Below are 24170 nucleotides of genomic sequence, written 5' to 3'. Positions count from 1 at the left end.
TTATCTTATAGAAAGGCATCCAGTCTGGATCTGAAGACTTCAAGAGAAGGAGAATCTATTACTTCCTTTGGTAATTTGTTCCAAAGGTTAATCATCCTCACTGTTTAAAAATGTGTACCTAATTTCTAATTTGAATTTGTCTGGCTTCGGCTTCCAGCCACTGGTTCTTGTTAAGCATTACACTGCTACATTAAAGAGCCTCATGGTACCTCATATTTTCTCCTGTGAAGGTACTTAAACATAGTAATCAAGTTGCCTCTCAATTGCCTTTCTGATAAATTAAACAGATTGAGGTCTTTAAGTCTCTTACTCTGAGGCATTTTCTTCAGTCCTCAAATCATTTTTGTGGTTCTTCTCTTCACCTTCTCCAATTTTTCAACACCCTTTTTTAAATGTGGACACCAGAACAGTATACAGTATTGGGTTTTATCAGTACTGTGTACAGAAATAAAATCACCTGCATATTCCTACTCCCTGATTATACATCCATGGATCACCATTAGCCCTTTTTGTCACATCACCACATTGGGAGCTCATGTTGAGTTGTTTGTCCACTATGACCCCTAAATTCTTTTCAGAGTCTCTGTTTTCCAGTCCCCCATTCTGTAGGTACGGCCTGCAATCCTTGTTTCTAGATGTACAACTTTGCATTTGGAGTATTAAAATATATTTTGTTTGAACAGGTCCAGTTTACCAAGCAATCCAGATCACTCTGTATGACTGCCCTATCCTCATTATTTACAACTGTGCCAATCTTGGCGTAATCTGCACATTTTATCAGCAATGATTTTATATGTATTTCTAGAGCACTGATTAAAATGTTGAATAGTGTCAGACATGCAAAACCCCACTAGAAACACCCCCTTTCAATGATGATTCCCCAATGACAACTACTTTTTGAGCTGTCAGTGAGCCAGTTCTTAATCCATTTAACATATGCTTACTGTATAATACTAAGTTTTTAATTCAGAATGTCATGCAGTACTAAGTCAAATGCCTTAGAAAAGTCTATTATATCCACGCAGTTATGCAGCTACCATTGTCAACCAAGTTTGTAATTTCAAAGAGTGAAATCAGGTTTGTTTGACAAGATCTATTTCCCATAGAAACATTGTGAATAGCATTAATTACAGACCTATTCTTTACTTGTCAATTAAATCCCGTATGAACTTTTCCATTATTCTGCTGGTACTGATGTCAGGCTAATCAACCTATAGTTAGCTTTAGGTTTTCCTTTTTGATAATGGCACATTAGCAGTCTTCCAGTTTTCTGGAATTTCGCTGGTACTGCCCAATTTATTATAAGTTAATATCAGTAGTTCAGAGATCTCCTCAGTCAGCCCTTTTACGATTTTTGGATGCAAGTTATCTGGGCCTACTAATTTAAAAATGTTTATCGCTAATAGATGTTATCTAACATCCCCTTCAGCGACGAATGGACTAAAAAGTAGATCTTCATCCTCATAGGATACAAGTACATCATCCTACTTCTTTCCAAATATAGAACAGAAATATTTATTGAACACTTCTACCATATATCTACCATCAAGATTAAAATAAATATTTACTTTATTTGTACATTTTGTTTGTTAACTGCTTTAATGACTTTGGAAGGTTTTTCCTCCCCTCAAGATGGTGAATTTTAAGAACTTTTTTTTTAGCAACATATGAAAATGCAAAATATCTTGAAAGACAAAAGTGAACAATATTCAAAATTTGTCTCCAACACTCGTAACTGGGTAACATGATGCTGAGCAAAACAGCGACATTAAAAGCTATAATTTATAAATGGGAATATTACTTATATGACACAAGCACACTAGAAACCAGATTCTGTGCTGCACTTCGCAGATGACAACTTAGATGGGGAAACAAATTTGACTTTTTAACACCTTTATACTTCCAAGATTTGGGGCTGGTCCAAAGGCTGGCATGGCTCCCACAGTAAGACAGAGGAGTTCCTACGGCTGTTTTAATTTACAGTGCCTTCAATGACTTTTTGTGGAGCCATCCCATGTCCCGTCATACCCCTGAAAGCCCCTATGTTGTTGGCTGCCAGGAGGGATGTTACTGGGCTCTTACACCAATACCAGTCTTCCTGCGGAACCACAGCGAGCATGGGGATTTCCGAGCTGGAGGCATCCATGCGGGTTACAGCCCCCTGTCACACCAAAGTATCATATCAGGGTGCCACACAGAATCAGATTCTGTGGGTTTGATCTTCTGTTCTTTAAGCACTCAAAACACTTACTGACTTTAAGAAAAATTATGGATGTACAAGAAATATTGCATTAGATCCCATGTATGTGAGAAGACATCTTACACTTGTTCAAATTAGACACAGAATGAATGTTAAAATTCTTACTTACATAGCAGAAACAATTCCAAAAATTTTCAAGACACTGGGGGTATCTGTGCAGAATCAAGATGATAATCCATTCTATTAAGTATTTTATGGATGCTTGATTGTTACCAAATCCAGCCTGAAATATCTTGTCAAGAGTCCCAGTCAAAAAATTCTGAGCAAAATAAAATTACCCCCCCTATTGATTAGTCATCTAAAGTTTCATCAATAAATTTCAAAATCTTGCTAAACTACAAAAACCAAAAACTTTACTGTCATTTGTTCCTCAAATCTTGTTTGAAACACCTTAGAACAATCAAAGCAACAATATTTAATAGATACATTTAATATCTATATGCTACATGTTCACCAATGTGGGAAAAACTCTACTCTGTAGGGAGATACTGAAATATCTGGGGCCAAAAAGAAATATGCTGCAGAACTGCTGCTTTAGTCTCCTCTGCCCTATCTTGCCAAATATGCTAACCTCAACACACAGCAGAAGGTGGTCCTTTATTTTTCATTAAGAGGTAGCAAGGAAGTGCTGTGGGTTTGTTTTGTTTTAAATTATAACTGTATTAACAAAATACCTTATTTTCAAAACAACTCTTTTATATAACCAATTCATATGAAGTGGGAATAAAGAATGAGTATCTTTTGAACTTTTACATAATTAAAAATTATATTGCTGTGCCAGAATTTAGGTCCTCACTCTAACTGTTCTAAAGAATGAATGTAGCACCTATACAATTCTTTCAATGGCTTCTTTCAATTCTTTCCATGCCAGGCACTGTGTTTTTACGTACATTATGACAGATTATCCAAACAATACAAAATATTCCATTAGGAAGAAAAATAAATGAAATTCAAACAAGCACCAGAGGTTTAGAAAAGTAAATCCTAAACATTCTGAATATTTTAAATAGTAGTATTTTTATTAAATGAAAACTAGAATCAGCAATCTGTCCATGATATTTAAGGGCACAAATCCTTACAGGTGTTGGCTATACAGTATCTAGGTGTTGGCTATACAGAATTTAAGGACTAAATCTTGCAAATGGATCCAACCTGTTCACATCCCAGACCTACTGAAGTCCATTTGCAGGATCCAGCATTAAGGCAGCACATACAGATAACTGTATTAGTCAGCCTTCATGTAAATAAATTAACAATCAAATCTGTTGTAATGTACATAAGTGTTACAACTAATATTTTGTCTCTCTAGAAAATCTATCTTACATGAGAGTTCATGTTACAGAAATGAAGTTTATATTACACTGGACTTTTGGATGCCAAGTGCAAATATAGATCAAATATTTATGAAATTGCCTACTCCATTTAATATATTCAATTTTGCTTAACAAAATTCCTATTACATAAAATTACATAGTATTCCATTAAAAATAAAAGCAATTAGGTAATAAAGGTAATACCTGATCAAGTTTTGGAAAAATAACTAGCAGTGTTTGCCACAGCCGATTTTTAATTCTGTGTTGTAAAGAGTTCACATAATAGCGTGTTCTAGATTTGGACACCAATTCATCCTGAAAAGAAATTCAAAGTACATGTAATAAGTCTTTTAAACTTTTAAAATTTAAAAAAATGGATTAAAAGGTAGGTATAAGTGGTCTCTTCAATAGCTCTTCAAGTATTATTCTGAAATGTATTGGTTTTTTAGAATTACATTTTGAAATCCATACACAAAAAGTAACTGAACTTAGCAAGGATACTAAGTAAAATTAGAAGGTCATTCTTATCTTAACATACAAGCATACAAATCTTATGTGTTGAGATGAGAAAGAATGTGTTCAAAAGACTATCCAAAAACAGCACCTACAGCATACAAGTAATTAACTCAAAATGCAGCATAAACAGAAACATGGATCCCAGTTTTCAAATTAGATTGCCTAAATTAGGGCACTCAAATTGACATTTAGTTGTATAAAATAACTATTAAAGCTCCTACTTGCAGATATGAATATCCAAATGAAGAAACAAATTGTTTAGTTTCCAAATTGAAATTTGGGATAAGCGTTTTGATAATACTAATAAACACTGCAATAATTCAGTACTGGCGTTTGGCTCAGCTTGTAACTGGAGCTCTAGTCAACAACAGAAACATGTTTGTATGAGAGAAAATAGGTCAAATAAATCAAGTATTAAGCAGCTGTCAATACAACACACTAATTTAACTTTAGATCAGGCAGGTATTTCCTTACATATTCTCCTTTCTACTTATCAAAATATTTGACTGAAAGTATTTCCTTAATATATGTGTGTGTGTGTGTGTGTAGTACTCTGGAGGTTCAATTTGCATGTTAATAGCATAACATGAACAAACTCATAATTTATTTACGGTTCTATTTGTTCGTTTTGTCCTATAGTTTTAAGAAATAAAGACTGCCTATATGAAATCTCTAGGCACCCTAGAGATTAAACTCATGTCCTTAAACTCATGACAGAATTGTAATATGTGCCCCTTAGGGTATGTCTACACAGCAAAGAAAAACCCATGGCTGGCCTGTGCCAGCTGACTCGTGCTCGTGGGGCTCAGGCTGCGGGCTGTTTCATTGCTGTGTAGCAGACTTACAGGCTCAGACTGTAGCCTGAGCTCTGGGACCTTCCCACCCTGCAGGGTCCTAGAACTCCAGTCCAAGACCGTAAGTTTACACATCAACGAAACAGCCCCAAAGCCTGAGCCCCATGAGCCCTTCTCTTTTATAGCAAGGGGAATCGTGCCTCTGCTTACTGCAACTGTGGCAGTATGTCAAAAGAAGAGAGCTGTCTCTTCAGATAACATAAAAGTTAAACACAGACCAAATAAATACGAGCAAGCCCTCTGCCAAATGGGATTTAAATTCTGGCACAAGGGTCCTTGGAATCTGCGGCAAGTTCTTTTCATTTTCTGTAAAATGTAAAACTCATTGAATTAAATATGAAAATACAGAATACAACCAGGACAGTAGCCTGTGTATTATTTATTTTTATATTAAATTCAATTTATTTTATACTGTGCTCCCATTTGCAGTTTTTTTAAGTTTCCATGCATTTTTGAATTCACAGTGCATAATTGCTCTGCAGAAGTGGTCTATGGGGAAGGTGGTGGCTTTGGCAGCTGGGTGGGGAACCGCTGAAGTTTCTGGCACGAGGGAGGAGGGGGTTTGGTATTGTGAGGTAAATACATTAGCTGGACGTTTCTCATAAAAATGATCAGCAGTGAAATAGTTAACATTGACACTTAAGGCTGGGCTTTTCAAGAGACCTATAGGGAGTTAAATGCTTAACTTCCCTTGAATTTCAATGGGAATTCAACACCTAATTCCCTTAGCTCTTTTGAAAATCCCAGCCGAAACGAACATCTTTAGATTTTATATTTAACTACCGTTGAAATGAATAAGGCAATTAATATATCCCAGAACTAATATTTCAGCCTATCCCCAGGAAAGGAAGACAACACTGAATTGGCTACACTTGATTTATGTTTTCTTCACACAAGTGAGCAATAGGATTTTTTTTAATTTAAAATCTGAGGTCAGATTCTCAGCTGGTTGAAATTGAAACACCTTCACCGAAGTCTGTGGAGTTATGCAGATTTCCACTAGCTGAGACTCTGGCTCTTGATTTGTAAAAATACTCACATGCAACTTTGACATCTGGGCCAACTTCAGGAATGTTCATGCCAAGCAAATGTAAAAAGAGGCAGGATTATGGACAAAACAAGTTTATTTTAAAATCTGAATTAATATTAAGATAGTTTTTACTCTAGCAATTGTGGGGGGGGTAAAGGGAGGTTGGGACTGGAAGAAAGAACTGGGGTTGGATGTCCCTCCCAAACATCATGGAATCAGTAGATAAGTAACTTGTTCATAGAATCATAGGATTGGAAGGGACTTCGAGAGGTCTTCTAGTCCAGTCCCCTGAAATCAAAGCAGGACTAAGTATTATCTAGACCATCTATGACAGGTGTTTGTCTAACCTCTTAAAAATCTCCAATGATGGAGATGCCACAACCTCCCTAGCAATTTATTCCAGTGCTCAACTACCCTGATAGGATTTTTTCCCCAATGTCCAACCTAAACCGAACTTGTTGAAATTTAAGCCCATTGCTTCTTGTTCTATCCTCAGAGGTTAACAAGAACAATTTTTCTTCCTCCTCTTTGTAACAATCTTTTATGTACTTGAAAACTTTTATCATGTCTCCCCTCCATCTTCTGTTCTCCATACTAAATAAACCCTATTTTTTCCAATCTGCCCTCATAAGTCATGCTTTCTAGACCTTTAATCATTTTTGTTGCTCTTCTCTGGACTTTCTCCAATTTGTCCACATCTTTCCTGAAATGTGGTGCCCAGAACTGGACACAATACTCCAGTTGAGGCCTTATTAGCGTGGAGTAGAGCTGAAGAATTACTTCTCATGTCTTGTTTACAACACTCCTGCTATCAGTGGTTCTCAAACTTTTGTACTGGTGACCCCTGTCACATAGCAAGCTTCAGAATGCGACCCCCCCTTATAAATTAAAAACACTTTTTTATATATTTAACACCATTACAAATGCTGGAGGTGAAGCGGGGTTTGGGGTGGATGCTGGCAGCTCGCGACCCCCCATGTAATAACCTCGTGACCCCGAGGAGTCCCGACCCCCAGTTTGAGAACCCCTGCACTAATACATAGCAGAGTAATGTTTGCTTTTTTTTTTTTTTTTTGCAACAGTGTTGTTACACTGTTGACTCATATGTAGCTTGTGGTCCACTGTGACCCCCCGATACCTTTCTGAAGTACTCCTTCCCTAGGCAGTCAATTCCCATTTTATACGTGTGCAATTGATTGTTCCTTCCTAAGTGGAGTACTTTGCATTTGTCCTTACTGAATTCCATCCTATTTACTTCAGACCATTTCTCCAGTTTGTCCAGATCATTTTGAATTTTAATCCTATCCTCCAAAGCACTTGCAACCCCTCCCAGCTTGATGTCATCCACAAAATTTTCTAAGTGTACTCTCTATGCCATTATTGAAATCATTTATGAAGATACTGAACATAAGTGGACCAGAACTGATCCCTGAGGGACCCCCACTTGATATTCCCTTCCAGCTTGAATTTGAACCACTGATAACTACTCTATGAAATTCATCTGGAATTATAGTTTATATGACAATTTTACAAAGCTGTAAGATAAAACAAGTGATAGTCCAAAATAGCACCCCAAGGACTGTCAAGCTGGCTTTCAGTCACTTTTGCACTGTTCTGATCTTGAACCAGCTGTGCGCTGGTCTAGTCACCCAGCAGAACATAGAGTAGTTTAAAGTCTACTCTAAATTACACCAGCTGCCGATAGCCCTAAGGGGATGTCTCAGTAGCCAGGGACTGCTGGAGTGCATGGAAGCCCTGGGTCAAGGCCCTACACCAGACACAGGAAAGGGATTGCCATAGGAGCTTACATGCCCCCAGAGGGTCTCCCTATGCATGGGCAGGTGATCCTCTCATGGCAGCTTTGGAATGCTTTGTACCAGCACTGGGGGATAGAGTCACTATAGGGTAGCTGAAGATTGGGCCTTCCACCCCCCATCAGCCAAAAAATTATTTTGAGAAGCCAAACCTCTTAGAAATGCTTACAAATAGCCTAGAGTTTATTGGACATGAAAGATATTAGACAACACAGTAGAAGGCAAGGGAAAACCAGCATTTTCAACATCGCCAAGCCAAGTACAAATTCTCAAGACAATGATGCTTATGTTTTGAATACGTGCAATGAAAAAAACAGCCCAGCACAAATGGAGTAACAAACCTGAGACTTGCCACTGTTACTTCCTCAGTTCTGGCTGAATAAACTCTAATCTCATCCTCAAGCAATAATATAGCCAGGAATATTCAAATCACACTGACAGGTCTTGTGGTGGTGGTAAAAAGATATTATTTATTGGATGAGGAAGTCAAAGCTAGAGATGCTTTAAAAAAAAGATTTTGACCATTCTATAATACCCCTTGAACTGTGAGTACCTTATATTTCAACTAATTAGTATGAGATCAACATTATGTATATTAAATAACAACAGAAATTTACTTTATCAAGTAGTTTGATGACAAGGTCTTCCATAAACATCTTGTGCAATGTATTTGATCCATCCAACCAGCATAGAAATTTGACAGCACAAACTCGCACATAATGGTCATCTCTGTTTGTACTGTAAAACATTTTATTAACACAAAAATGAGAATCAACTAATTCAGATATTAAGCAAGCTGAATCTCACACATTATAAAAACCCATATATATTTATTATCTAAAATATTAATTTGATATTTTCATTTTATTAAAAACAAATATGAAGACAGAAAGAAGCTGGATAGTTGGGGAGAGTCAGAGGACACCCCTAAATAAATAAAAATATTTTGCACAAGTACTTGGTATTACGTTAAAAGAATATGCATGTTTTAATCTAAATTCCAAAATACATTCCAAACAGCAGGTAAATGTCTTCTAGAGTTCCATGTTACAAATGAAATACCCATGAAACATCGTAAAGAGATTTCTTTAGCGTCACAGCATCCATCTGTCAAGAGGGACCGGGTACTTGTATGATGCTGAAGCTGTATGTAGTGAAATTATGTGAACTACTCACCAACCAACTTCAATGTAAGTAACTAGCAGATATACTCTGAAAGGTTTCAATTGTGTGTGTATATAGCTTTTCGTTCATTAAAACATTTATTTTTTCTTAGAAATAAGCACATTTTGAAAGCCATATCTGGACTGCAAATTTCATTTTTACCATTTAATTCCCCCACCCCCACATTCCTCCTTCATCCACACCACAATCAAGACAAAAGACATGGTTCTCTGTCTATTAATAATGTTTTTTGCCATATAGGCTCTATTCCTGCAAAGGTTTACGTATATGCTTACCTTTATGCATGTGAGTAGTTCCACTGACATCAACAGGACTACTCACATGTAAAGGTAAGAACATAAGCAGGCAGAAAGCCTACAAGGAATGAAAGAATGGATCAGCAAGAAAAGGTACCTCTTGGAGGCCAGAAAGTATAGGGGAAAAGTGAGACCTGCCAGAAGCCAAGCAAAGTTGGACCTTGCAAAAGAAATCAAAATCAATAGTAAAAAGGTTCTTTAGCCATATAAATGAGAAGAAAACAAGGAAAGAAGAAGTGGGGCCACTAAGCACTGAGGATGGGGTGCAGATTAAAGATAATGTAGGTATGGCCCAACACATAAATGAAAATGTTGCCTCAGTTTTTAGGAGTAATGAGGAGCTTGGAGGCAGTGGCAGGATAGCTAATGGGAACGAGGATATGAAAGTAGAAATTGCCACATCCAAGGTGGAAGCAAAGGAATGGATAACTTGCCTTAGGAGAGGAGAGTTAAGGAGCTTGGCCAGAGAACGGCGGCTGTTGGCTGGGCGCCCAGCTCTGAAGGCAGCACCCCACCACCAGCAGCTGAGAAGTAAAGGTGGCAATACCATACCATGCGACCCTTACTTCTGCACTGCTGCCTTCAGAGCTGGGCCCTCAGTCAGCAGCTGCCACTCTCCGGCCGCCCAGCTCTGAAGGCAGCAGCGCAGAAGTAAGTGTGGCAATACCACACTATGCCATCCTTACTTCTGCGCTGCTGCTGGCGGTGGCTCTGCCTTCAGAGCTGGGCTCTTGGCCAGCAGCTGCCACTCTCCAGCTGCCCAGCTCTGAAGGCAGCACCACCACAAGCAGCTGCGCAGAAGTAAGGGTAGCAGTACCGCAACCCTCCCTACAATAATCTTGCAACCCCCGCCCCACAACTCCTTTTGGGGTCAGGACCCCTACAATTACAACACTGTGACATTTCAGATTTAAATAACTGAAATCATGAAATTTACAATTTTTTAAATCTTATGACTGTGAAATTGACCAATATGGACTGTGAATTTGGTAGGGCCCTAGTAATAAATGTTCCATTTACAAAACAGTGTTTGATTGCATATGAATTAGAAGAAAGGGTACCCTGAGACTTTTGGAGTGAGTGATCTCAACTCCAGGTTTTCATTACATTACAGACAACTGAGTATCAGGCTGTCATATCAAACACTTTGTAAACTGAGACCCTCTTGGGTGAGAATGCTGAAGCAATAAACCCCTAGCAGTGTCAAGTAAGGGCTGGTGATTGTCAATGAAGTTTTTAAGTAGTTACTGAAACTAGTTAGAAATGCTATTTGGGGGCGGAGGTGCTAGGGAGGACATATTTCCTTGGGTCTGGGTGGAAGTGTGTGTCAAGCTGCAGAAAGGATCAATATTCTGGTGGCAATAGTTTTTCATTCAAATTCCCAGCTACAGCAATGACGGGAGGCAGAGCTTGCTGTTGAATTGTGCATATTAGACCAAACTGAAGAGTGGTCTACAACCAAGAGAACAGAGATCAAGACATACTGGTAATAATTAGGGCAGCCAAGAGATAAAAAAAATTAATCGCTATTAATCCCAGTTTTAATTGCATGTTAAGCAGTGCAATTAAACTCCTGTTAAACTCCTTTTACTGAGCTAAGTGGGCTCCCTTCAGCTGAGCGAGCCCTTGTTTGCAGAGGAGGGTGGATTTTACCTTAGGGACTCCACGTGTGGCAGGAGAGGTGAGGCTGGTGCAGGGAGGCAGAGCTCACCAGGCCCCTGTTCTCGATGGGATACCCCCAGAGGGGGCCAGACGGGAACATGGGAGGCAGGGCAGGGAGGGTTTGGTTCCCTGTCCCCAGAGTGAGGGGCCAGGTTGGGAGCATTGGGGCATGGCGTGTATGTGGGGGTTTGTCATCCAGTCCAGTCCCCTGCATTGATGGCAGGATTAAGTATTATCTAGACAATCCCTGAATATAAACATACATTAAAACATGTATGATTTACCAGTATTTAGGATAGAGTTTATGAACATGTTCATAAGAACTTGGCTTTGAAGAACATATACATAATATAATTCCAGCCCCCAGCAACAATGAAGGATGCAGTTACCATACATGTTAAATATTAAAAACATACCTTTCTGTGACAACATTGGCTGCACATTCATCTCCAAGATTTTCTACAAAGGCATGGACATCCTGAATGAGTCTTCTCAAATGAAAAGTTATTTGAAACAGGAAGAGAGAAAACACAATTAAGTGAATCTCAAAAAACTAAACTGAGTAGCTAAAGAGCACAAATCCTAACAAATATAATCACACATACTGTGACAGACCCAGACCAGTGGGGTACAGGAGTCTGGTAGAGGGCAAATATACTTGTCACTGGATGAGTAGTTTTCTGTTCCCTGAGTGACCAGAGCAGGGGCTGCACTAGAGTAATCAGGAACCTGCTAGAACCAGTTAAGGCAGGCAGGCTAATTAGGACACCTGGAGCCAATTAAGAAGAAGCTGCTAGAATCAATTAAGGCAGGCTAATCAGGGCACCTGGGCTTTAAAAAGGAACTCGCTTCAGTTTGTGGTGTGAGTGTGAGGAGCTGGGAGCAAGAGGCGCAAGGAGCTGAGAGTGAGAGGGTGTGCTGCTGGAAGACTGAGGAGCACAAGCGTTATCAGACACCAGGAGGAAGGTCCTGTGGTGAGAATAAGGAAGGTCTTTTGGAGGAGGCCATGGGGAAGTAGCCCAGGGAGTTGTAGCTGTCATGCAGCTGTTACAGGAGGCACTATAGACAGCTGCAGTCCACAGGGCCCTGGGCTGGAACCCGGAGTAGAGGGCGGGCCCAGGTTCCCCCCAAACCTCCCAATTGACCTGGACTGGGGGTTCTTCCAGAGGGGAAGGTCTCTGGGCTGTTCCCCAACCCACATGGTGAATCTCTGAGGCAAGAAAAATCCGCCAATAAGCGCAGGACCCATCAAGATAGAGGAGGAACTTTGTCACAATACATAATGAAAATCTAATTAAATGCAGGGTATTTTATACCTTTGATCTCGCCTAAATACCATTCCAAAGACACAGGCTTCTGTGATAAGTTCACTGTAGTTTCCAGCATTTGAGAAGGGATTCTCTAAAGCACCTGTGTCATCAGACGTAGGAAATAACCATGACTGACAGCAATAACTAAGCACTGCATTGAAGACTCCAGTTCTTGCAGTGGACATTTCAACTAGCTTGAGTATGATCTGAGGAGGGAAAAAAAAGAGATAAAAATCCTAACTCCCAACAAAATATCTAGATTATTTAAATCTTATTGTAGTTGTATTGGTCCCAGGATATGAGAAAGTCAAGGCAGAGGTGAGGTAACTTATTTTATTGGAAGTTATATACACCTTTCATATAGCAGTTGGTCCAATACAAGATATTACCTCACATACCTTGTCTCTAAAGATTATTTAAGTGTATTTGCAGTACTGAGCCAATATGTTGGCCTTGATTCCTGAGTCAGAGATTTGCTCAGCATAGTGGAGATGAGGGTGTCTTGGAGCCAGTTACAGTTCCCTAATTCTGAGGGCCAATGGCTGGGCAACAATTCACCCATTATGTGCATTTACTTCAATACATAAGTAAGGCTACAATTTTATCAGGGAGATTGCGGAAGTCACAGAATCTGTGACTTCTGAAAACCTCCACGACTTGAGCAGCAGGGTCCCACCACCACCCAGGGCGGCCAGGAGCTGCAGGGTACCCCCGCTACCCAAGGCAGCGGGAGCCCCAAGCTCTGAGGCGGTGGGGGTACCCAGCAGTTACTGGCCGCCGCAGGCAGAACCCAGATGCCCCAGCCACCGCCGCCAGTGGGGTCCCCGCAGCTCCCCACCACCGTGGGCAGCTGGGGGGACTCACACAGCTCCTGCCCACTGTGGGTGCAGGATACCCCACAGCTCCTCGCCACCATGGGCGCTGGGGGACTCAGAGCGGCCACGGGGGACCCCGCAGCTCCTGGCCAGCCTCCACAGCTCCTGGCCTCTGGCGGCGGGGGACCCCACAGCTCAGAGCTGCGGAGGATGGGGACCCTGAAACTCCGAGCCCCCATGAGTGGTGGCGGCCCCTGGAGCTCCCAGCCAGGCCCCCGCAACTGTCCTGTGGCTCCCCATTTTGTGATGGCTATTTTTAGTAAAAGTCAGGGACAGGTCCCTGACTTTTACTAAAAATATCCATGAAAATATCTTAGCCTTATATATAAGAAATGGTTACTCACTCTGTGCATTAACTGTGATTCTTTGAGACGTGTGTCCCTATGGCTGCTCCACTCTAGGAGCACTTGCACCCTCTGCACCTTTGATCGGAGATTTCTCATAGCAGCATCTATTCAGCCTGCACGTGCATATTACTCGGTCTCTTGCTCCGTGTCATTGTTATATAGCATGGGCAAACCACAGTCAGTTCCTTTTCTACTGAGAAGCTGCATAGCAGAGAACTCCGAAGTAGAGGGGAAGGAGTGCAGGTAGTGGAGAATCCATAAGGACACACATCTCAAAGAAGCACAGTTACTGCACAGGGTGAATAACCATTTCTTCTTCTTCGAGCAGTGTTCCTTTGGGTGCGCCACATCAGATGAGTACTCAGCAGTTCCCTCTAAGGAGGAGGGGGCTTTGGAGTTCAGTCCAATACTGATGAAAGTATAGCCAAGCCAAACACAGCATTGGAAGCAGAGTCATGAGTTATTGCATAGTGCTCAGCAGACACGTGTACAAAGGTCCAAATCACACTCTACATATTTCAATGATGGGAACAATTTTGAGAAAGGCTGTAGAGGTGGGAATAGCCCTTGTAGAGTGAGTTTGTATACCCCAGGGTGTTTGGAGATTATAAAATTGGTAGGAATAAATAATGCAGTCAGATATCCACTTGGAAAGCCTTTGTTTAGAGAGTGCAGACCCTCTTGATCTGTCTGAGATCAAGACAAATACTTTGGGAGTCTTTCTGAAAGGTTTAGTCCTTTCAACATAGAAGGCCAGGGCTCCCCTGATATCAAGTGTATGTAATGGTGCCTCTTCTTTGCCTAGGTGAGGTTTAAGGTAAAAAATTGGAAGGGGAGTGGGTTGGTTTATATGGAACTCAGAAGATATTTTTGGTAAAAACTTGGGATGTGGTCATAATATGATCTTGTCCTTGAAGAATACTGTAAAAAGGATATACCATAAGGGACCTTATTTCTCCAACTTGTTGAGTCAACGTGGTGGCTACCAGAAATGCTGTTTTCATGGATAAATGGAGGAGTGAGCAGGTAGCCATTGGTACAGACAGTGATCTTGTAAGGCATTTAAGAATCAGATTGGGGTCCCAAACTGGAGTAGGATGTTTCACTGGCGAAAGGAGAATTCCAAGCCCCCTGAGGAACCTCATGTAGCTCGGTGGATGTGATGGGAGTTGACGCTATTGTGAATCTCGACCACTCCTAGGGGAGTCCAGATGGAGCCCGGAGTGGGCTTCTTCGGTAGTAGGTGAGAAGAGAGAGAGCTCTTCTTGCCACCTTGGTCCACTGACAGTACCAATGACCTCTCAGAGCCCAAGACTTTACAGTCTTTAGATTTGAGAGTGCCCTTGATACCTGAGGAACAAGCAGCCTCATTGGCACTGGGTCAGAGAGCAATGGGTGCCAAAGTGGATGGAGTTATCAGAGACCACAACTTCTTCAAGGTAGATTTCCTACCTGGAGAACTAGAGCGACGGTCTTTGGGAGTCTTTTGGGTATTCCTCTGAGATGCCCTTGAGGAGTGCAGTTTGGAGAAAGTGGAGGCAGACGACTTACTCAGAGGCTGGTGTATGGGGGTCCCCTGGCCTGGGTCAGAGGCTGGGCGCAGCGACCTCTCCATCATGAGGAGTTGAAGTATGATCTCCCTGTTTTTTTCTGGTTCTAGATTTTAATGTCAGATAGAAGTTGCACTTTGGGGAAATACGAGATTCTCTGAGGCAACTGATGCACTGGGAGCATCCATCACTCTCCGGGATTGCCTCCCAACAAGACAAGCAATGCCTGAAATCAAAAGAACCAGGCCCACCCTCCCAGTGAAGTAAAACTCCAAGGAGTGGAGAAAAGCTGTCTATATATATAAAAATGAATTTGAAATATATATTTTTTAAAACTACTACAGCTAAACTAAACTACTACTAGGAACAACTAGGCTAAGGTAAAACTCAATGCAGACAATTGTTAAGGCACCGTCTCAGACCAAGGCGGCTGAGAAGGAACTCGGGGTGCTTCACCCACACAGTGGTGTGGAGCATAAGACTGAGTAACACTCATGCACAGGCCAAACAGACACTGCTATAAGAAATTTCTGATCAAAGGGGCAGAGGGCACGAGTGCACCTAGGAGTGGAGCACCCATAGAGACACTACTCAAAGAAGAATACAACGATCCAGTGTTTTCACACGAGTAAAAATCCTTGTCTTTGTCTGATCCTCAAATATCTGGAAAAAATGCATCTGTTTATTTCGATGGGCGTATATATTTGCAGTTGTAGAAATGTTTCACAATTTAGTGGGGAAAAATTCTAACTTCTATTTCCAAACTAAATTTCTTCATAGATATCAAATGGTACTTTTTCTAATTTTTCCAACTCAGGATTAAGTCCATGGCAAGTTTAAAGTTAAAATGGTTGAATTACCAAAGTGCAAAAGTGTGTCCGAACCATTTTCTTAACATGTGAAACCACCTTTCTTTGCCATTGCTCTGACATGCCCAAAGGGGCATAAGTGTAAGAAATTGCAGGCCCAAAGTAGAAATGCTTCCAAAAAGTGGTAAGCCTCTAAAAAACAGGGATTTAGAATGGTAACAGTTCAGCTGTATTTTATATAAAATGTAATTTTGAAACAGAGTTTTAATTATGATTTCTTCTCAGAATGGTTTACTAAAGTAGAATCAAGCCTGGGGAAGGCAGAAGATTTTATGGAGTAAAATAATTTATTTCCAGAAAAAGATACTATTTTGCCATTATTATACAATTTTCTGACTGCCATGTGATCTGTCTTTGTAACCATAAAACGTGCTGTGATTACTACAAACTAAAATATTCCCGGAAGAAGGATCTTTAACTGGAATACTGAAACATATATGATCTTTCAGATAAAAATAATTCTAGGAATATTTCTTAATATTCTTACCAAAAAATCAGACTCGTGAAATTCTCTCTCTGAAATTAAAGGATGAGAGTTGGTAAAACCACAATGAAGGAGGGACCTATACTGCTCTTCATCTATCTGTTTAACTTGCAGAGAACAAGCATGATACTTTCTGTACATTTCAACAAAATCCTAAAATCCTGTTTCACAAATTCCTTAACCAATAGGGTAAAAATCCATCACATACAAAAAATAAATGTAAACCCATGCAAGAGTGTGCATTAGTATGGATCCAGTGGAAAGGAGGAAAAAAGCAGAAGAAATAAGACCAGAAGCACAGAACTGTGGACACCGCTCTATGCATTCTATGGTGGGAGTACTCCATTTTTAGCTCAAAACTACCCTTATGCCCACTTTTTGGCTAATGTTTTAAAGACGGTAGAGTCCACTGTGGTAGACAGCAGAAACATTTTAGCTATATTTCTAAAGCAAGTCAGTATCCCACAGTTCAATTTTTAATGTCTCAAGCTAAAAGCTATAGGGACACTCTACAGGGGTCAATGGAAAGAGGTACTGCCAAGGAGTGGGGTAAGAATGTACATAAGTAGACACCTGCTTAGGAACTTTATCTTCATTTTCTTATGAAGGGACAGAAGGTAGGTTGGACTCTTAGTTGTGTATAGGAGACCTCCATTACCTCCTTGATTCCTGTGGTCATGGTATGTCCCATTGCAGACAATGGGATAGCTGTCACAGAGACTCAAGACTCTCAACACTGGCAAAATATACCTTGGCATAAAAATATTTAAAATACTAACACTAACACAAAAACTACAAATATCTAAACAAACAACAGCAAACAAACGATGGCTACAGGCTCAAACAACACTGAGCATGCGATTGCCAGGTGTGGTGGTCTGTGAAGAGAGAGACCAAACAGAGCGGTTGGATACTGATTTCTACCACTTGGAATTATTTTACTTGTATATACTAAGGCAACAACATGTCTTCTTTCAGCTGGGATCCAAGCAAAGATTGCTACTGCTAAATCTGATGTAACTATTACTTAACGTAGATGCTATTACATTTTAACATTTATTTGATTAAGTGGATTTCAAAGAGAATGTACTCAAAAAGAATGAACTGACAAAAGAAAACCAATTGGTATTATTTTTTGAAAGCTCTAAAAAGAAAAGTTTGCTCACCTTGTGCAGTAACTGAAGTTCTTCGAGAGATGTGTCACTGTGGGTGCTCCACTTCAGGTGTCAATGTGTCCTGGCGCCATCAATCGGAGATTTATGGTAGCAGTGTCCGTATGGGTCGCGCATGCACAGTAGGCATCTCGTTGTGCCATTGGTGCCGCGTCTAGCGCATGCATGACCCGAGCCCTCCAGTTCCTTCTCTTCGCAGTAAGGACTCTGCAGTACTCTGAAGTAGAGGGGAGGAGGGTGTGTAGTGGAGCACCCATCTCGAAGAACCTCAGTTACTACACAAGGTGAGTAATCGTCTCTTCTTCTTCTTCGAGTGCTGTCCCTGTGGGTGCTCCACTTCAGGTGAATGTAGAGCAGTGCCCCTCAGAAGGCAGGAGGGACTTTGGGTTCATTTGAGTCATAGAGGTAGATATGGTTAGGCCAACTATGGCATCAGCCCTGGAGTCTTGAGTGATTGCAGAGTGCTCAGTGAATGTGTGGACAGAGGCCCAGTGGCCGCCCTGCAAATCTCTAATATCGGAACAATGTTTAGGAACACTATCGAGGTTGAAACTGAGCATGTGGGATGCGCTCTGATGTGCGCAGGAGGGTCCACGTTCCAAATACGATAGCAATGTTGAATGCATGTGGAGATCCATTTAGACAGTCTCTGAGTAGATATTGCGCAGCCTTTCGAATGGTCGGTAGTAGAAACAAAAAATCTAGGAGATTTCCGGAAAGGTATGGTCCTTTCCAGGTAAAACGCTAATGCACGCCTGACGTCCAGTGTATGCAAGACGGCCTCTGTTGGGAGTCCCGTGAGGCTTGAGATAGAACGTGGGAAGATGGATTGGTTGGTTCATATGATATTACCTGTGGTAGGAATTTTGGGGGCAGATGCAGCACGACCTTGTCTTTGAAGAATAATGTGTAGGGAGGATCAGCCATGAGAGCCCCTATCTCACTCACCCATCTGGCAGAAGTAATAGTGACCAAAAAGGCCATTTTCATGGATAAATGAAGGAGGGAATAGATGACTAGGGGTTCAAATGGTGGTCTGGTGAGGCATTTCAATACCAGATTGAGGTCCCAGGCCAGCGTAGGTTAGCGAACCTCTGGGTAAATGTTCTGGAGACCCGCGAGAAAGCGTTTAGTAATGGGGTGCGCAAAGATCGAGGTCCCATCAATCTCATGATGGAATTCTGTAATAGCCACGAGATGGACTTTGACTGAGCTTTTTGCTAAACCCGAGCATTTCAGCTCCAATAGGTATTCCAACACTAATGGTGGCGATGTTGTGGAGGCTGTCACACGTTTTTCTTGACACCAGGAGGAGAATCTCTTCCACATCTGAAGATAAGTATTACGTGTGGTCACTTTCCTGCGGTTTAGTAATACATGTTTAACTTGTTCCGAACAGGCTAGTTCGCCATAATGGAACCATGCAGGAGTCATGCTTGTAGGTGGAGTTTTTCCATACTCGGGAGAAGAGTATGTTCTGAGACAGCGGGTCCGGATGGCAAGGTTGAGCTCAAGGGCCACATATTGCCATGCCCATTAGGTAAGGGTACCATGCTTGCCTGGGCCATGTCGGGACTATGAGGATGACCTTGGCCTTGTCTATTCGTATCTTGTGTATCACACCTAATATCAGGGGAAATCGGTGGGAACGCGCACATCAGTTGCGCATCCTATGCAATGAGGAAAGCATCCCCAGTGATCGTGGTCCCATTCCCGCTTTCAAGCAGAATATTGCACATTTGGGGTTTGTTGGGGATGCAAGCAAGTTGATGAGGGGAGTGCCCCACCGGCGGAATACAGATTGCCGGACTCCCTCGTTCATTTCCCATTTGTGGTCTCGAGAGAAGTACCTGCTTAGTGTGTCCGCCATTGCGTTCTGGCAACTGGGAAGGTAGAAGGCCAAAATGTTTGTGTTGTGGTGAATGCACCAGTTCCACAGTTTCATGGCTTCAGTGCATAGTGAGTGAGATCAAAGCGCCCCCTGGGCAATTGATGTAAAACATGTAGGCAATGTCAGTCATTATGCGAATTGATTCGTTCTTTATGTGTGAGGTAGGAAGTGTCTGCAGGCATTGCGGACCACGCGTAGCTCTAGTAGACTGATGTGCAAATGAGTCTCCGCAAGAGACCATTTGCCTTGAACTGTGTGCAAATGCATGTGGGCGCCTCAGCCTATCAGTGAGGCATCCATCGTAATTACTATTGATGGGGGTTCCTGTTGGAAGGGGATGCCCATGCATACATTTTCTGGTCTTGTCCACCAGTGCAGAGTCCAGGACACGGGATGATACTGTAAGTCGTCCAGGATACTGTGATACTGTAAGCCATTTGTGTAGGCTGTGTTTGCTGTGTCTTCTTCGCTTGGGACTCAGTGGTGCTGGAGGTGCCCGGAGTGTCATAGGTGCTCACCCAAGCATGTGTAGGCATCGGGGGTAGCGACCTGGCAGGAGACCGCCTATGTTTCTGTGCCCTCTTCCTCAGTCTTTTAGAGGAAGGCATGTCTCCTGAAGGAGGGGTGCCCGGAGAGGAGATCCGTTGTTCCGTCTCTGGTTGGAGAGATTTCTCCATCAGGATCATTTTGAGTCGGAGATCCCAGTCACGCCGGGCTCTCACCTTCAGGTTGCTACAGTGGGCACATTTTTGTGGATATGCACCTCACTGAGACATCGGACACACAAGGAGTGCCCATCAAACTGGTATTGCTTCGCGGCAGGAGCTGCATAGCTTAAAGCCTGGGGAGCCAGGCATCTTAAATGGTTAACCGACCCCGCAGCAGGGGAACTACAGGAAGGTAAACTGGGAGAAAGTAAACTTTTCTTTTTGATCCAACAAAACTAACACTAACTACAACTTTCTATATGACTAACTAACTATTTAAACTATTATTTCTAAAGGTTTGGCAAGAGTGATGAACACTGCCCCAGAGCTCAGTCTTCAGCTGAGGATGGCTGACAAGGAATTGGAGGGCTCAGGTCATGTGCATGCTAGACTCTGCACCAACGGCACCGCGAGACACCTACTGCGCATGTGCGACCTGCGCGGACACTGCTACCATAAATCTCTGGTCGACACCGTCAGGATGCACAGACACTTGTAAATGGAGCACCCACAGGGACAGCACTCAAAGAAGAATCAAGATTACACTGTTTTAAAACTCTTCCCAATATTTATGGTTTTATCGGCCAAATACAAGTACAAAGCTTTTTGGAGATTATTTAGTTTCCGCATAAGAACTTCCTGTTCTTTGTTATTTTGTAGCCTCTCAATGCAACCCACTCTTCCGTACTGTCACAAAGGATATACTATCTTTCTATAGCACTGATCATCTACAGTGGAACCAAATATTTTTAAGGGGGAATATTTTTCCTCTTTAATCAGAAGTAGGAAGCCAGTGGAGTAAAAGGTTTTTCTTGTGTTGACATAAGTCAAGAGATCACACAAAGTCCTTCAAGTCCTTATCGGCTTAATATTGCTGTGGGTGTCATCAAAAACTCAATATTTACTAAGCTACTACAAGACGTATCTGAGATACTACATTTATTTTCTATTCTAAACAGAAAGGAAAACAACAATATTCTCAGCTACCACTATGTGGTAACTGTTGGTAAACACTGACTTTTTAAATTCATTTACTAAAGTAACAGATTAAGAAAAACATAATTCATAAATTGGTCAAACATATACACAAAGATGAGGAAAGGAGCTAAAGAAAATGCTACAATTTAGACCAGAATGGACTACAGTTATTTGGTGCCAAAATACACCACAATAAACTTGCATGCTGGCATCAAGGATCTAACTGTAAACATGATAAAAAAATCCATAAGCTTCATAATCAATACAAACATCCAAAAATGATTTTACTAAAACCCAGGAAAATAGGAGCTTTCACTCAATTCCAAATTTTCCTGAAACTCCCCCTCCCCCTTCATCAAATCTAGCTGAAGCAACTGGACTCCTGGAGGACAGGAAATGACATACCTCACCAAAATCAGTAAAGATGAATTTCCTGTTTTCCAGAATGGCAAGTAAAAATATAATAGAACTGGCTCCAATGTTAATAAATTAATCTTTCTTTAAGATAATAAAATCTTTGTTTGCAAGATTACATTTTTTCTCAGCATTCTGGAATCCTGGGAAAAAACCCCTCTACAGCAGCAGCAAAAGTTGTCTGTTTAAATAGTGTCCTAACTTCATGTCTAATAGCTCACCAATGTTATCAAAAAACAGCTCTATAAACCATTGGATAAAGATACAAGTAATAATGCATACTGTAGATATGAAATTATAGCAAAAAACTCACTAATGAGACCAAAGGAAACTGAAATCATTTTCATGAATTCAGAAGATCTTGGATAGGCAGGGAAGTGAATAATTTACAAGTCAAAGGTACAGTACCTTTCATTACCTATATCACAGGAACAAGTAAAGGGGAACTGGATGAGTGAAACAAATTGTAATGAGATATAAAGCCTCTCTTTTGTAGGTCACCATTTTGAAGCCAGCACAGATTGGTAGCGACCAAAAGTCATTGCCATGTAATGATTTTGTGTGATCTACAAGAAATGGTTTTTTTGTGTGTAGTTCATAGTAGACAATTTTCCCTCCACTGCTCACTAGAACCCTATCTGGCAGGACCAGCAGAGACAGCATGGACTTAATGGACCTGAAAATTAAACAACCTTCTTACTCCTAGAGGCAGTCCCTCCTGAAAGGGTGGAATACATTGTATTGATGTTCTGAGGATAAACAAAAATGACTTTGGTTCTAGTGTTCTCAATCCAGCATCTTTTGTGAGGAGAAAAATTCATTGAGATAGCTGAGAGAGGAAAAAAATCATCTATTAAGAAAAGATGTCTTCCACTCAACAATTTACATACATTTACAAAAAAGAACACTAACACTTACCTCCTTTATTTTTGAATATGCTTGACCCTTGCTACTTGCAGCAACAGCAAGAACTTCAGTGTCAAACACAAACTGAACAAAGGCTTTTAAATTAGACCAAAATATTAGCTGTGTGTTGCTCAAAGAGGATATAACTTTCCAAGCCAGATCAAATGCATCTATGCAGAGAGATTCGGATGAGCCCAGAAGCTGAAAATAAAGAGAAGAAAAGCAGTGTTTAATTTCTGGGGGGAAAATAATCTTCATTATTGTTACTGACCATAGGTTTGCTTTTGTCTCTTACCTTGGGAACAAGCACTTTCATGCAACGAAACACAGGTAAAACCTGGTCAGAAGGCAAAAGAGTTAGAGCTTCCAGTGCAGACTGTAGAGTTCTTATTGGCCTTTGGACTGCAAGCAAAGATAGTTCCAGAGTCTCATCATTTGACAATGGTATAAATTTATGATACTTATTTAAAATAAAATGAAGGCAAACCCACTGGTCATGTACATAGCTTGCAACGATTTTCCCCCATCCTTGAGAAGATGTTGATTCTTCAAATAAACTGTAACAGAGAAAATACTTTTAAGTCCATATTAATACTTCAGTTTGTTTACATACAAACTATAGGCCATAATGTAATGTCCTAACAGAAAGCAGATTAGAATCAAAAGTCTAAATGCCAATTCAACTCCCATTAAATTCAGTGGAAAGATATCTATTCACTTCAGTAAGAATCAATTGAGTCCTAATTCCCTACTCCTACTATAGAAAGAGCTAAGATGAGCAAATCCATTTCGCTTCCACCATATTCTGGATCTGAAGAGTACAAAGACTCATTTAGCTACTTAGACATCCTAAATTAATTAAGTTATCACTTATGAAACTTGTATCTTGTCAAAAATTACCCAAAAAGTTATCTTAAAGTTACTTTACTCTGTATTAAAGATGTATAGAAAGTGACTTGAACTGTAGCATAGACATACCTATTTTTTTCCTCAATATAGGAAGGCTTCTTTAATACTTGATTAAGTTGAACAGAGGAAATAAAATCTTTTAGGGTTTCAACAACGTGTAGAGATTTAAGTTGCAGTTCAGGTTTCTGATCAATAATCTCACAAACCACAGTTAGTGAGGCCATACTAACTACTTTTTGAATCTGTTCTCCAAGCTTTGGTTCCTAGTAATGAAAAATTAAAAATCACACAATCAACATACTAAAATTTCCCCTAATAAATTATGAATAATATACGGATACATATTGAATACCTTTAAAATATTCTATTATATATGAAAATCTGATTAAAATGCAGGGAAAAACAGGTGTGTATGTATCTATCTCATCCTACAAATTACAAGCATTCCTTTATCAGCACCAGCCCTGTAGTTTGAATATGACATGACATTCATAGTTAACTGAGTGGGCAGAAATTAACTTATGTATTTTTACTAATAATGGAAATGGTAAGAAATTAATTTCATTCTAGTAAATTACAGCACTTGTGCCAGTACAGTTAAGGCTGAACTGCAACTAAGGTCAGTCTTAATTTCATATTTTCTATTTTATGTCACAAACTTAGTGTTAAGCAAATATTCAAATGTATACCTGTCACAAGGATATTTTCCCCCAAATCAAATTCCTCACAAATTATAAGTTTGAATTCTATTATTTATGGAAATCTGAACAAAAAGTAAAATTCAGGCACATGTAGCCAGAGTCCTCCAAGGCCAGTAGAGAGAATAGT

The 24170-nt window shown here is 40.7% G+C and overlaps 1 protein-coding gene across 1 annotated transcript in view; it reads right to left on the bottom strand.

Annotated features, from left to right (window-relative positions):
* Positions 1–24170, bottom strand: part of TARBP1 (TAR (HIV-1) RNA binding protein 1) — a 90830-nt gene that overhangs the window by 24996 nt on the left and 41664 nt on the right. Inside the window, exons 12-19 of the mRNA XM_026649678.1 lie at positions 23412–23605; positions 22729–22990; positions 22446–22634; positions 12247–12446; positions 11347–11418; positions 8405–8525; positions 3778–3888; positions 2370–2519 (exon numbers count right to left, since the gene is read on the bottom strand). Coding sequence (XP_026505463.1) covers positions 2370–2519; positions 3778–3888; positions 8405–8525; positions 11347–11418; positions 12247–12446; positions 22446–22634; positions 22729–22990; positions 23412–23605 — 1299 coding nt within the window. The remainder of the gene's footprint in view (positions 1–2369; positions 2520–3777; positions 3889–8404; positions 8526–11346; positions 11419–12246; positions 12447–22445; positions 22635–22728; positions 22991–23411; positions 23606–24170) is intronic.

This window comes from Terrapene carolina, unplaced genomic scaffold, assembly GCF_002925995.2.
Source record: "Terrapene carolina triunguis isolate 2854851 unplaced genomic scaffold, T_m_triunguis-2.0 Scaffold85, whole genome shotgun sequence".
Classification (NCBI taxonomy): Eukaryota; Metazoa; Chordata; order Testudines; family Emydidae; genus Terrapene; species Terrapene triunguis.
The sequence above is the reverse complement of the archived record's forward strand: the minus strand, read 5'-3'. Positions and strand labels throughout refer to the sequence as shown.